The 11,733-nt window shown below is 37.5% G+C and overlaps 1 protein-coding gene across 1 annotated transcript in view; it reads right to left on the reverse strand.

The window, feature by feature from the left end:
* LOC145678374 (neuronal acetylcholine receptor subunit beta-3-like) overlaps nucleotides 1–10,769 on the reverse strand; it is a 282,154-nt gene extending 271,385 nt beyond the window's left edge. The window contains exon 1 of the mRNA XM_081748447.1: nucleotides 10,635–10,769. Within this exon, the coding sequence (XP_081604573.1) occupies nucleotides 10,635–10,713 (79 nt within the window). The 5' untranslated portion in view covers nucleotides 10,714–10,769. The remainder of the gene's footprint in view (nucleotides 1–10,634) is intronic.
* Between the last annotated feature and the right edge of the window lie 964 nt (nucleotides 10,770–11,733).

Consider the following 11,733-nt stretch of genomic DNA (forward strand, 5'->3'; position numbering starts at 1 on the left):
TATTTAGTATTTATGTTTCACGGTTTGCAGACTTTTACATTTTTGAAAATACCCCTTCAAGAGATTTTCGTAGAAATGATTTCGTTGAGGTGAAGTGTTTGTTTGTTGAAACTTAGTAATTCTTTTCAGCGTGGAGACTGTATGAAAATGGACCTACAATTTAAGGTGAAATATGATCTACCAGAATCCGTTTGATGTACTCCCAGTGCGAATTGAACTCGGAACTATGTGAAACAAAGATGCGCCACTGGATCAGTGGAATTTGATACAATGAATTCCGATCCAGTCTATACATTAAACTGACTAGGTGAACCTGTACCGCATCATTCTGTTATGACCATGAATCTTCTTCCCACTGTGCATGTCTCCTTACTCACACAAGTAAAGGGTAGAAGACTCACAAAGGAGGTGAATTGTTATGTATATATGTTGGAGTGAGTTTGTAGCAAATTTGTAGAAGTAACATATCAAATGGAAATACTTTTTGTAATAAATCCATATCCGTCGGAGTACGTCTCATTGCGTCTCTTGAGGCCTTTGAAGTTGCAATAGGTTTTGCTATTCAGATTTAAGCAAAGCTTCTGCAATGTCCGTCAACCCGCAATACGTAACTTCTCTACTGGTTGCCTAACAATGTAGTTTCAGCCTGCAATAATGTTAATCTTATGGGCTCAAAACAGCCTCTAAAATGTTGAATAGAACAATAACGACACGGCTTTTGAAAATTTGAATGAGAACTGGGCAAGCTGCACAAAATTTGGAATCGACCAGCGAAAACAGCACGTTTCGAGCACGTGTGGCTTTCGAGATCTTATTGTCGGAAGGATTGGGGACAAACATATAAACGTAGCATTTTAATAACATAAGACTAGCAACTGGCAAATGACTTTAAGTCTGGCCAAAGTTGCCAACCGCAGAGAACAAAATTATCAATTTTCGTTTCTAAAATTATCATATATTACAAAAAAAATCGTATATTCGTTGTGCATATGATAATTGTAGAAACAAGTATAATATTACTAATAATCTATATTATAAAATTGAAAGTGACTATGTTTGTCACTCTTTATCTCTTGAACCGCCCGACCGATCTCGATCAAATTTTCAACGTAGATGCGGTTCTGACCTGGGAGTGTTTTTAGCTATATACTTGGACGGTACAACTTAGGGGAGGGGGTGGAAGAGGAGATACAAAAAATCAATATATATATATATATATATATATATATATATATATATATATATATATATATATATATATATATATAAGTGATTATGTTTGTGAATTAAGTACTTTTGAACCACCCGACCGATCTCAATCAAATTTTCAACATATATGAAGTTCAAACGTGGGAAGTCTTTTATCGTTTCATTAGAGTAGATCTTAGGGGAGGGGGGGAGGAGGAAGATATTTGAAAATGAATAAAACTTAATAACTCTTAAATCAACCGACTGATCTCGATCAAACTTTCAACATAGATAAGTTTCGGGCCTGGGATATTTACTTCATTTCACTTTTACAGTGCAACGAATAGGAGGGGGAGGGGAAGATATATGTCAAAAAAGTAAAAATAAAAGTTACTGTCTTTGGGACTTCATCATGTTCAAACCACGCGACCGATCTTAACCAAATTTTCAACGTAGATGAGGTTGAGATATGAGATGGTTATTATCATATTACTTTAATTGAAGAACTTACGGAAGTTGGAGGGGAGGGGAGAAATTTATAAAAAATAAATAAAACTTAATAATTCTTGAACCACTCGACCGCTCTCGATCAAACTTTCAACATAGATAAGGTTCGGGCCTCGAATATTTTCTTCATTTTACTTTTACAGTGCAATGAAGGGGAGGGGGAGATATATGTTAAAATAAAAGTGGCTGTCTTTGTGACTTCATCACGTTTAAACCACCCGACCAATCTTTAAAAAAAATCCATATAAATGAGGTTCGGACCTGAGGTGGTTTTTATCATATCACTTTAACGGTAGAATTTAGAGAAGGGGGAGGGGAGAAATCTATAAAAATAAATGAAACTTAATAACTATTGAGCCACCAGACCATTCTTAATCAAACTTTCAACATACATAAGGTTCGGGTCTGGGATGTTTTCGTTATTTTACTTTTACAGTGGAACCTTGGCGAGGGGGAGGGGGAGAGATACGTAAAAAATAAAAATAAAAATAGCCGTCTTTGTGACTTCATCACGCTTTATCCACAGAATTGATCTTAATCAAATTTTCGATATGGATGAAGTTCGGACCTGGTGTGGTTTTTATCATATCACTTTGACGGTAGACCTTAGGGGGAAGGAAAGGGGACAGATATATAAAAGAAATAAAAACTTAATAACTCTTGAACCACCCAACCGATCTAAATCAAATTTTCAACATAGGTGACGTTCGGGCTTGGGATAATTTTTATCATTTAACTTTGACGGTGCAACGTAGGGTAGGGTAGGGGAGCCGGAGATATATATGTAAAAACATAAAATTGAAAGTGACTGTCTATGTAACTTCACTCTTGAAGCACCGGACCGATCTCGATCAAATTTTCAACATAGATGAGTTTCGGGCCTGGGATGGTATTTATCTATTCAGTTTGACGATAGATCTTAGGGGAGGAGGTAGGAGGGGGAAATATATACAAATAAATTAAACTTTTGAGCCACAGGAATGATCTCGATCAAATTTTCAACCTAGATGAAGTTTGAACATCAGATGATTTTTGTCATATCGCTTTGACGATGTAACTTAAAGGAGGGGAAAGGCATTTACAAGTGATCGAAAATGACCTATATTAGTGTCGAATCTATAGTTTTTGAGGTCGCTGAGATGAACAGTGACACTTCTGATGCCATTTAAATCGAAATTCAGCCCCGCAAAAGTTGTCGGAGGGGAGGTATGTATATATATATATATATATATATATATATATATATATATATATATATAATAAAATGACCAATATCAGTGTCGAATTCATGGTTTTAGGGATCTCGCTTGAGATGAACAATGACACTTCCGATGCCGTGACCCGCAACATGGGGAGAAGAGAGGATATGTAAAAGTCATCGAAAATGACCAATATCAAGGAGCGCTTTTGTAATAGCAAAACGTGACTGACTAACGAAACATACTACTATTTTTTTCTTAATTAACCCAGCGAAGCGGTAATCGATGCTAGTATATAATAAACTTATTTAGCAATCTTAAGTTTCCAACTTCAAATCGGCGTCACTGTCCTCATTTTTTTCTTTCTTTCTTTTTTTGATCCTTATTAACACTACTGTACTTTGAACAACAACATTTCCATCCTCTCTTAAACATAGTTGAATTTAAGGAATTGATGTAGGGTTGCCATTTGCCAATTCGCAAATCATTATCGATTTATTTGATCGGAAATGACTGTTAAAAACCTCATTGTGTGTGTTTTATTATTATTTAGTGCACATCTGCAATTTATTTGCTCATTCAAAGACTGCAAAGACGTGTGCGTTCTAAAATTATCATATATTCACCTATTATCGTACAGGTATTATCGTTTATATTATTAAGGCTTAAATGGCCGTATATCTCGATAAATTATGGTATGGTTGTCAAGCCTGGGTCTGACCCATTGCGACTCATATGCTCTTTGATTTTGTATACAGATATCCATTTCGTGTGCAAAAGTCTCAATACATTTTAGACCACCTGATATAGTGTTTTAGTGAATATGTCATTTTACATATACAATAGAATTGAATTTCTTTATAAACACGTGTAAATTAGTTGTCATAAACGCAGAAATACCACCATTTACGATCTACGTGATATTTAACTTGGAAAGGGAAAATTTTGTTTCATTGGTGCGAAATTTGTCTCAGAAATACTAGGAGCACTGCAAGAAATAAATCACAAACCTCGTAAGAATGTGTATTTTTATGTTAGAGCACACGAGAAGAACCAAGACATTTTTATTTCTCTAATCGTTGAATAAATTAACAACAATAGTGATGAAACAACAATTACAAAAATGTCGATTTAAGAGCAAAAAATAAAATAAAAAATACAACAATGTTCCTTTATAACCATAGCAGCATTTTATGCATTTATTTTCATTTTCCCTCAATTGCTTAAGTAACACTTCCTTTCAAATTTCCTTATTCTCTCATCTTCAACAATCCTCTACACATACACACACACACACACACACATTAGCATCCTTCTACTTCATCATTCTCTGTCACCCTTTTTTTCTAATAATAATAAATTATTTGGTAAAGCATCGCTGCAAAATATTTGAAATTGAAATAATACCAAAGGGTTTGCGTCGTGAAATACCAAGGAATTTGTTAGAATTCCCCCACCCTTCATCTCATCATCCACTAGCAAGTTGCTTGATAAAGTATCGCAGCAAAACTTTTGGCATTACAGGAATTCCAAAGGGTTTGCTAAGTGGAATTTGTTAGAATCTGGTTCTCCGGCGTAAGATCGTATGGTGCATATGATTTTACGTCCCTCTCCAATCGAAAGTAGGTCCTCACAGAATTAGAGACCTTGACGAGGTTGTGGGGCTTTCAACCAACATCTGCTTGCACCAATCTTTCTACTTTGCTTTAGGTGAAAAATAATACCTTGTTTTCTTCTTTGCAGGAGAACAGAAGTCCAGAGATATTTTAAAGATCATTACTCGTGGAAGGCACAAGCAAAATATAAAACAGATCTGTGCTAAATAAAATGAATATTACCTGTTTGAAAGTAATGGAATAAGAATGACATCGAATGGTATTTCTAAAGACACATTGGCAATAAAAATTCAACATCTAAAACTCCAGATTGAAGAATGAATACAAGAAACCATTTGTGTCGACAGTAAAATAGAGGTACTTGAAAGGCGTTTAGAAGTGTCCAGCTCATTAGTTTGGAGTTATGATGCAGTGCAGCCCTAATCTATGGAATGGTACAACTTAGCCAGTTAGTGGATGGAAACTTAAAGGGCTTGAAGTGATTGAAGAAGACCGACTTATTGATTCAGTCTGATAGTTGGATTATATTCATAAGTGGTTGATTTTAAGATGTAAAGGAAAAACGTGTTCAATAATCTATAGTTATCGACAGACTGGAGCAATCCTCTAACGATACCGTCGACTGCCGTGGCTCATTGCAAGTAAAATTAAAGTGGCCTTCAGGCTGCTTCAGAAAGTATTTTGTTCCTTCCTTTCAAAATTAAGAATAGTTGATATAGGAGAGAAATGTGATTCAGAATTACGAAGGAATTTATAAAACCATGTAGGATCATTTTTCCCATTCTAAGGAATAAGGAAAAGCATACAAGTTATCACTCAAGCAGAAGTGTTGACTACAAGAAAAAACAAAGTAATTTCATGGAAATAAAAATTCTTACATTCAGTTAATTTATCGTATTAAAGAGTTATTTGAGCAATGATTTTCAAAAGTTACCAAAGTTTCTCCCCGAGACGTAATATAAAGATGAAAAAGAAAGTTCTCTCGCTTTTTCACCCACCACCTTCGAACATCGACATGTCACCTAAGACGTACCTGGAAGATCAAAAATGATCTCCAGCAACATCGGTAACCTACAGCCAGCGTTCTGGAAGGCCATGGATTCCATCGTGGTAGAACTTGGTGGGCCCTGAAGCGAAGAAGGTATCAAGTGCATTTTGCACCTCTACTAGGGATTTGAACTGGCGTCTTGTAAGGTGATTTTTACCTGATAAAGAATGGAAGTTGATAATCAGATGGTGCAGTGTCCGAGGGATACAATGGTGTCCCGGGTCATCCTAGCCATGTGGGTCTTAGCGTTGTCCTGTAACAGGAGGATCTCTTTACAATTCAGAAGTGCTGGCTCAGAGTTTAGAGTTTTTCTTGAACACGGCTTAACTGCTGACAATACACAGTTGCATTGATGATCTGACCGGCTGGTAGCAGTTCCAAATGCATGATGCCACGAGCAGTCCACCAAACACACAGGAGGACCTTCTTCTGGTTGAGTACTGGTTTCGGCTGTTTCGGGACCGGTTCATGGGATGCTAACCAATGATGACGGCGCCGTGGAGCTTCGTACAGGACCCACTTCTCATCATATGTCAACACCCTGTGCAGAAATGGCTAAATTTCTCCTTTCTCAGACGAGACAGCAAAGAAACGCAGGTGTCTGTTCACGTTGTCTTCTGGTCGGGGGTCAAACCATGTGGGGCCCATCGACCTAATTTGTTGTGCTTTCCAAGTTGATGGAAGTGGTGCCGAATAGTTTCTCCACTTACACTGAATTGTAGTCCCAGTTCCTCCCATGCCTGGCTACTGTTCGCCTCAACTGCTGCCTGAAGATCTTATTATTATTATTTTTTTACATGTGTTGATCTTTCGTGGTGTGTCTTCGAGTGTTCCGTCACCGTCCTTAAACTTGTTAAACAACCATTGCACTGTCCGCGTAGCCACGACACCCTTACAAAAGGCATGGTATATCTTCCGCCCCGCTTGACCCTGTAGCGGCGTTTGACCTCAGTTTGAACTCGTACAGCATACATGCCCTTATCGCGCTCTGTAGAGGTTCCATGTCCACTCATTCTGTCCTTACGCAAGTTCACGGTGTAACTGCATTACTGCAACCATGTTGTATGTTGGATTTACCCACACCAACAATTGGCCTTCGCCTTATCTTAATTCGGATTTTACTGACGGTGTGAGGGCCAATTGAACAAAGATCTCCACAAAAACGACAGAACTTTCTTCGTTACCTTTATATATTTAAGAATATATCACAAATTGATAAAAGGAGAAAAGATTGAGAGAATTAAGAGTTATTGCGTCTTTTTCTGAAACTGAAATCAATTCTTAATCACACAGAATAGAACATTCACGAATTTTAACGTTCGAAATGAAGTGAAAATGAAATGAAGTAAAATCTTTCAGTTTATCGTCCCACAATTTAGCCCTTTAGGTTAAGGGAGAGGATGACTAAGGCAAGTGAATGATTATGGAAGATGTGACGGAATTAGAAAGTAGGAGGAAACGGGAATACCCCGAGAAAATCCACGAACACGATGTTGTCCACCACAAATTTAATTGTCCGGTAATCGAGCTAGGGGCCCATGCATGAGAGGTAATCGCTCAACCACCGTGTCCCAATCGAAATGAGGTTAATTTTAAGTTTAAGCCGTATATATTAAGGGGAGGGGATGAATAAGTAAAAAGAATAAATACTAAAACATATAATGAAACACGAATTACAAAACACCATCTTAGAAATCTCAGAATTAATATTTTAATCAAGTACTAACTGAACCTGTGCTGTCTACTTAGCGCATCGTTCTGTTATGACCATGAATCTCCTTTCCACTGTGCATGTCAGCTTACTCACACAAGTAAAGGATAGGAGACTCGCAAAGGAACTGAATTGCTATGTATAGATGTTGGAGTGAGTTTGTAGCAAATTTGTAGAAGTAACACGATATCAAGTGGAAGTGTTTTTTCCCTAATAAATCCATATCCGTCCTAGTACGCCTTATTGCGTCTTTTGAGGCCTTTGAAGTTTCCAACATGCATTAGGTTTTGCCGCTCAGATTTAAGCAAGGTGGCCGCGGTGGCTCAGTGGTAGAGCGTTCATCTCTGGTGCTTGGGGTCCCGGGTTTGATCTCAGTCCCCGCCAAGTGAACTCTGTGGTGAACAAACACCATGCATTAGGTTTTTTCAGGGTTCTCCCGTTTCCTCCCACTTTCTTCATTCCACCATTTCTTTCATTCCTCTTCATCACCGTCTCCTTTAGCCTAACCGGCATAACTGTGGGACGTAAAACATAAAGATTTCATTTCATTTTCTAATATTTCATTTTTTAAATTTTTTTTTCAGATTTAAGCAAAGTGCCTGCAAGTCCATCAACCCGCCATACGTGTCTTCTCTACTGGTTGTCTAACACCGTTATTTCGGCCTGCAACAATGTTAATCTTATGTTAATCTTACGGGCTCAAAACGGCCCTTAAAATATTGAATAGAACAAAAATGACACGGTTTTTGAAAATTTGAGAGATCTGGAAAATCTACACAAAACTTGGAATCGACCAGTGAAAACGGTATGTTTCTAGCACTTGTGGGTTTAGAGAAATTATTGTCGAATAGATTAGAGAAAAACATATAAATCTAGAATTTTAATATATAGATTCATATGGTATTGATAGTTCAGAAGTTTCAAAATAGCGGTATGTACACTTGTAAACATATGTATAAAGGTAACCAGGAAAGTTCTAACGTTTTTTTTTTTTTTTACCCATAATCTTCGAACATGGATATGTCACCTAAGACGTACCTGTTTGATCAAAAATAGTATCCATCAGCATCGACGACCTTTTGCCAACGTTCTGGAAGGCCATGAGTTCCATCGCGGTACAACTTGATGGGCCGTGAAGCGAAGAAGGTATCAAGTGCATTTTACATCTCTACTAGGAATTTGAACTGTCATCCTTGAAGGTGAGTGTCCAAGGAATGGAACAGGAGACAATCAGATGGTGCAACGTCCGGGGAGTATGGCGGATGCAGTAATGTTTCCCATCCAAGGCATAGAATGGTGTCCCGGGTGATCCTAGCCACGTCGGGCTTAGCGTTGTCCTGTAACAGGAGGACCCCTTTGAGATTCAGAAGTGCTGGATCCAGAGTTTTGAGTTTCTTAAGCACGGCTCAATTGCTGATAGTACACAGTTGCATTGATGCTCTGATCAACTGATAGCAGTTCCCGATGCATGATGCCGCGAGCAGTCCACCAAACACACAGGAGGACCTTCTTTTGATGCAGTACTTGTTTCGGCTGTTTTGGATCCTGTTCATGGGATACTAACCAATGATGACGGCGCTGTAAAACTTTGTACAAGACCCATTTCTCATCACATGTAAACGCCCTGTCCATGAATAGCTAAATGGCTCCTTTCTCAGACGAGACAGGAAAGAAACACAGATGTCTGGTCGCGTTGCCTTCTGGCCCTTTGTGAAATCACCTGGGACCCATCGTCTGAACTTGTAGTGCTCCCTAAGTTGATGGTGGGGTGCTGAATGGTTTCTCCACTCACATGGAATTGTACTCTCATGTCCTCATATGTCTGGCTATTGTGAGCCTCATTTTCTGCCTGAAGATCTTCCTTGTGTACATGTGCTGGTTCTCCGGCACGTGGTGCGTCTTCGAGTGTTTCGTCACCGTCGTGAAACTTGTTCCAGCGCTGCACTGTCCACGTAGTCACGACACCTTCACTAAAGGCCTAGCATATCTTGCGCCCCGCAGCAGGGACGTTTGACCCCAGTTATAAGGCGTACAGCATACACGTCCTTATGATGCTGTGTGGAGGTTCCATGTTTACTCATTCTGTTCTTACGCAAGTTCGCGGTGTAACTAAACTGGCACAATCAGGTAGTATGTTGGATATACCCACACCAACAACTAAGCTTTTCCTTATCTCCGTTCGCATCAACACACGGTGTGAGAGCCAATTGAACGCAGACCTCCACAAGAAAGACAGAACTTTCTTGGTTACCTTGATATATACTTCTAAGGTCTTTTCCTTTCAACAACTGTGAAACAAATGGGCAATTTTGACTAGAACTTTGTTTACGACAAATATAGAAAATCGTGCACAAATATGTCTAATCGTGAAGTTAATGACAAGAGTTCAAATCATTTTTTGCAGATGACTGTACTCAATCATTTGAATACGAATTGTGCAATTGAATGTTTGATATGATATATGCAACAAAATAAACAAGATTATATTCGATCCACAACATATAAAATTGCTTTGATGTTTACATTTATCTTCAATTTTCTACAAACATTCGAATACAATACATTTATACTTTAACAATTTAATCACGCCACTTGCGAAATAATATCAAATAAACTCTGATAAAGACAATGAAACATGATTACATATCATTTTATTATAGACAACCAACCTTTCTTATCTACTGTGAAGGTTGCATAGAAGCTAGGGAATGTTAATGATGGATTTGCCACCGTGGAAGTCACCGTTACCAGTGAAGGTATTAAGAAATTAACTCCATTATCGAACTCAGCCGAGACAATCGCTCTACCTGTCTATTGCAAAAAAAACCAGAATTCAAAACTTCATTCTCGTTCAAGAGTTATCATCTGGACGGATTGACGTACTAACAGTATAATCTTACAAGTCGTTTTGCGTGATCATAATAAGAAGCTGATATCTGTTCTATCCAATTATTACTATTATGACAAAATGCATGTTCTCTGGAATACACATTACGTTGTCGCTTGTCACATACGTTTGAATAATAATAATAATCAATGGCATATTTACGATTTTGTTTCGGAGAGCTTTGCTAAATTTATTCCTAAATAAATTCTGCAAGATATTTCATTTACTTTAAAATAGTAAATGGACTTTTGGGGGCTTAAGCCCGGAAGCCCCTTAAATACGCCAACGATAATAATAATAATAATAATAATAATAATAATAATAATAATAATAATAATAATAATAATAATAACGCATACGATTATATCCCTAACCTAAATTAAATAACGTTTTTGAAATAAAGCATAGACCAACCATAAAATCTATGGGCTAACAATAACCTACTAACGATTTATTAGTTATATTCTGGATGACTTACTTGGTTCCGATGGGTCAGACTCTTGTCCTTTTATCTGCAGAACAGTTAGCAGCTGAAGGAACAGGAGAATTATTGACATGGTCTTCCATCCAGAAGCTGAACAAAACTGATACAGCTTCTATCTATCACTTCCGGTTTATTTGATGGGGGAGCTCTTCCTTTTGCTGATGTCCAATCGCTGTGTAACGCACACACACACACACACACACACCCCACACACCACCCCCCCACACACACATCACAAAAATAAATACTGTACAAACTATATGATCATATTTCTCTCATATATAAAAACATGATTCGGGGATTAGTACATGGAAACCTGAAAAGTATATGGGGTTCAAGCAGAAGATTCATATTGGTATTGGACTATCTATTTTTGCAATATGATTATAAGAAAGGGATCAAACTTATTAAATAAATTAATTAAACATTTTCTGTATCTAACTTCCACATATATCTTGCTCAAACTAGTGGCTCATCATTACAAGTATGTTCTAAGTTTGGAGCACAGATGTCAACTTGCGACAAACTACTTTGAGATAGAATTGGCGGTCTCTGAATCAAGAAACTCGGAAATATTAGCGTTTGAATCGGTATCAGTTAATCATGCACCAAACGAAACATGTTGTTGCAGCACCATAACATTATTATTATTATTATTATTATTATTATTATTATTATTATTATTATTATTATTATTATTATTATTATTATTATTTAGTTTACTGGAATTGAATGTGTCTCTCAGCACTGAGGCTATATGAGACATTGAACTACGGCTATAATGTGGAATTTGAATATTTTTTTCCACCGAGAACTCAATTCGGGTGTCTAGCGAAAAATACATGTACACTAACTGTATAACCACGAGGAAACGCTAATAATGTTTATTTCTAGCCATGAACAATCTATAGCACTTACTAGGTATGGGTGTCAAATGTGCTTTGATTAGTCTGCTATATACACTCTTGTTTTTGAAAATTGCAACACCAAGAAGGTAAGACGAGAATGTGTTCAAACTCACAGGATGTTTTACGGCAGGGTATCAGGTAAAAGCGTTTACAGTTTCAGTAGGGTGGCGAGAGTGTGGGCTCGT

Source organism: Thermobia domestica, chromosome 2 (genome assembly GCF_964235325.1).
Source record: "Thermobia domestica chromosome 2, izTheDome1.hap1.1, whole genome shotgun sequence".
In the NCBI taxonomy this organism is placed as follows: domain Eukaryota; kingdom Metazoa; phylum Arthropoda; class Insecta; order Zygentoma; family Lepismatidae; genus Thermobia; species Thermobia domestica.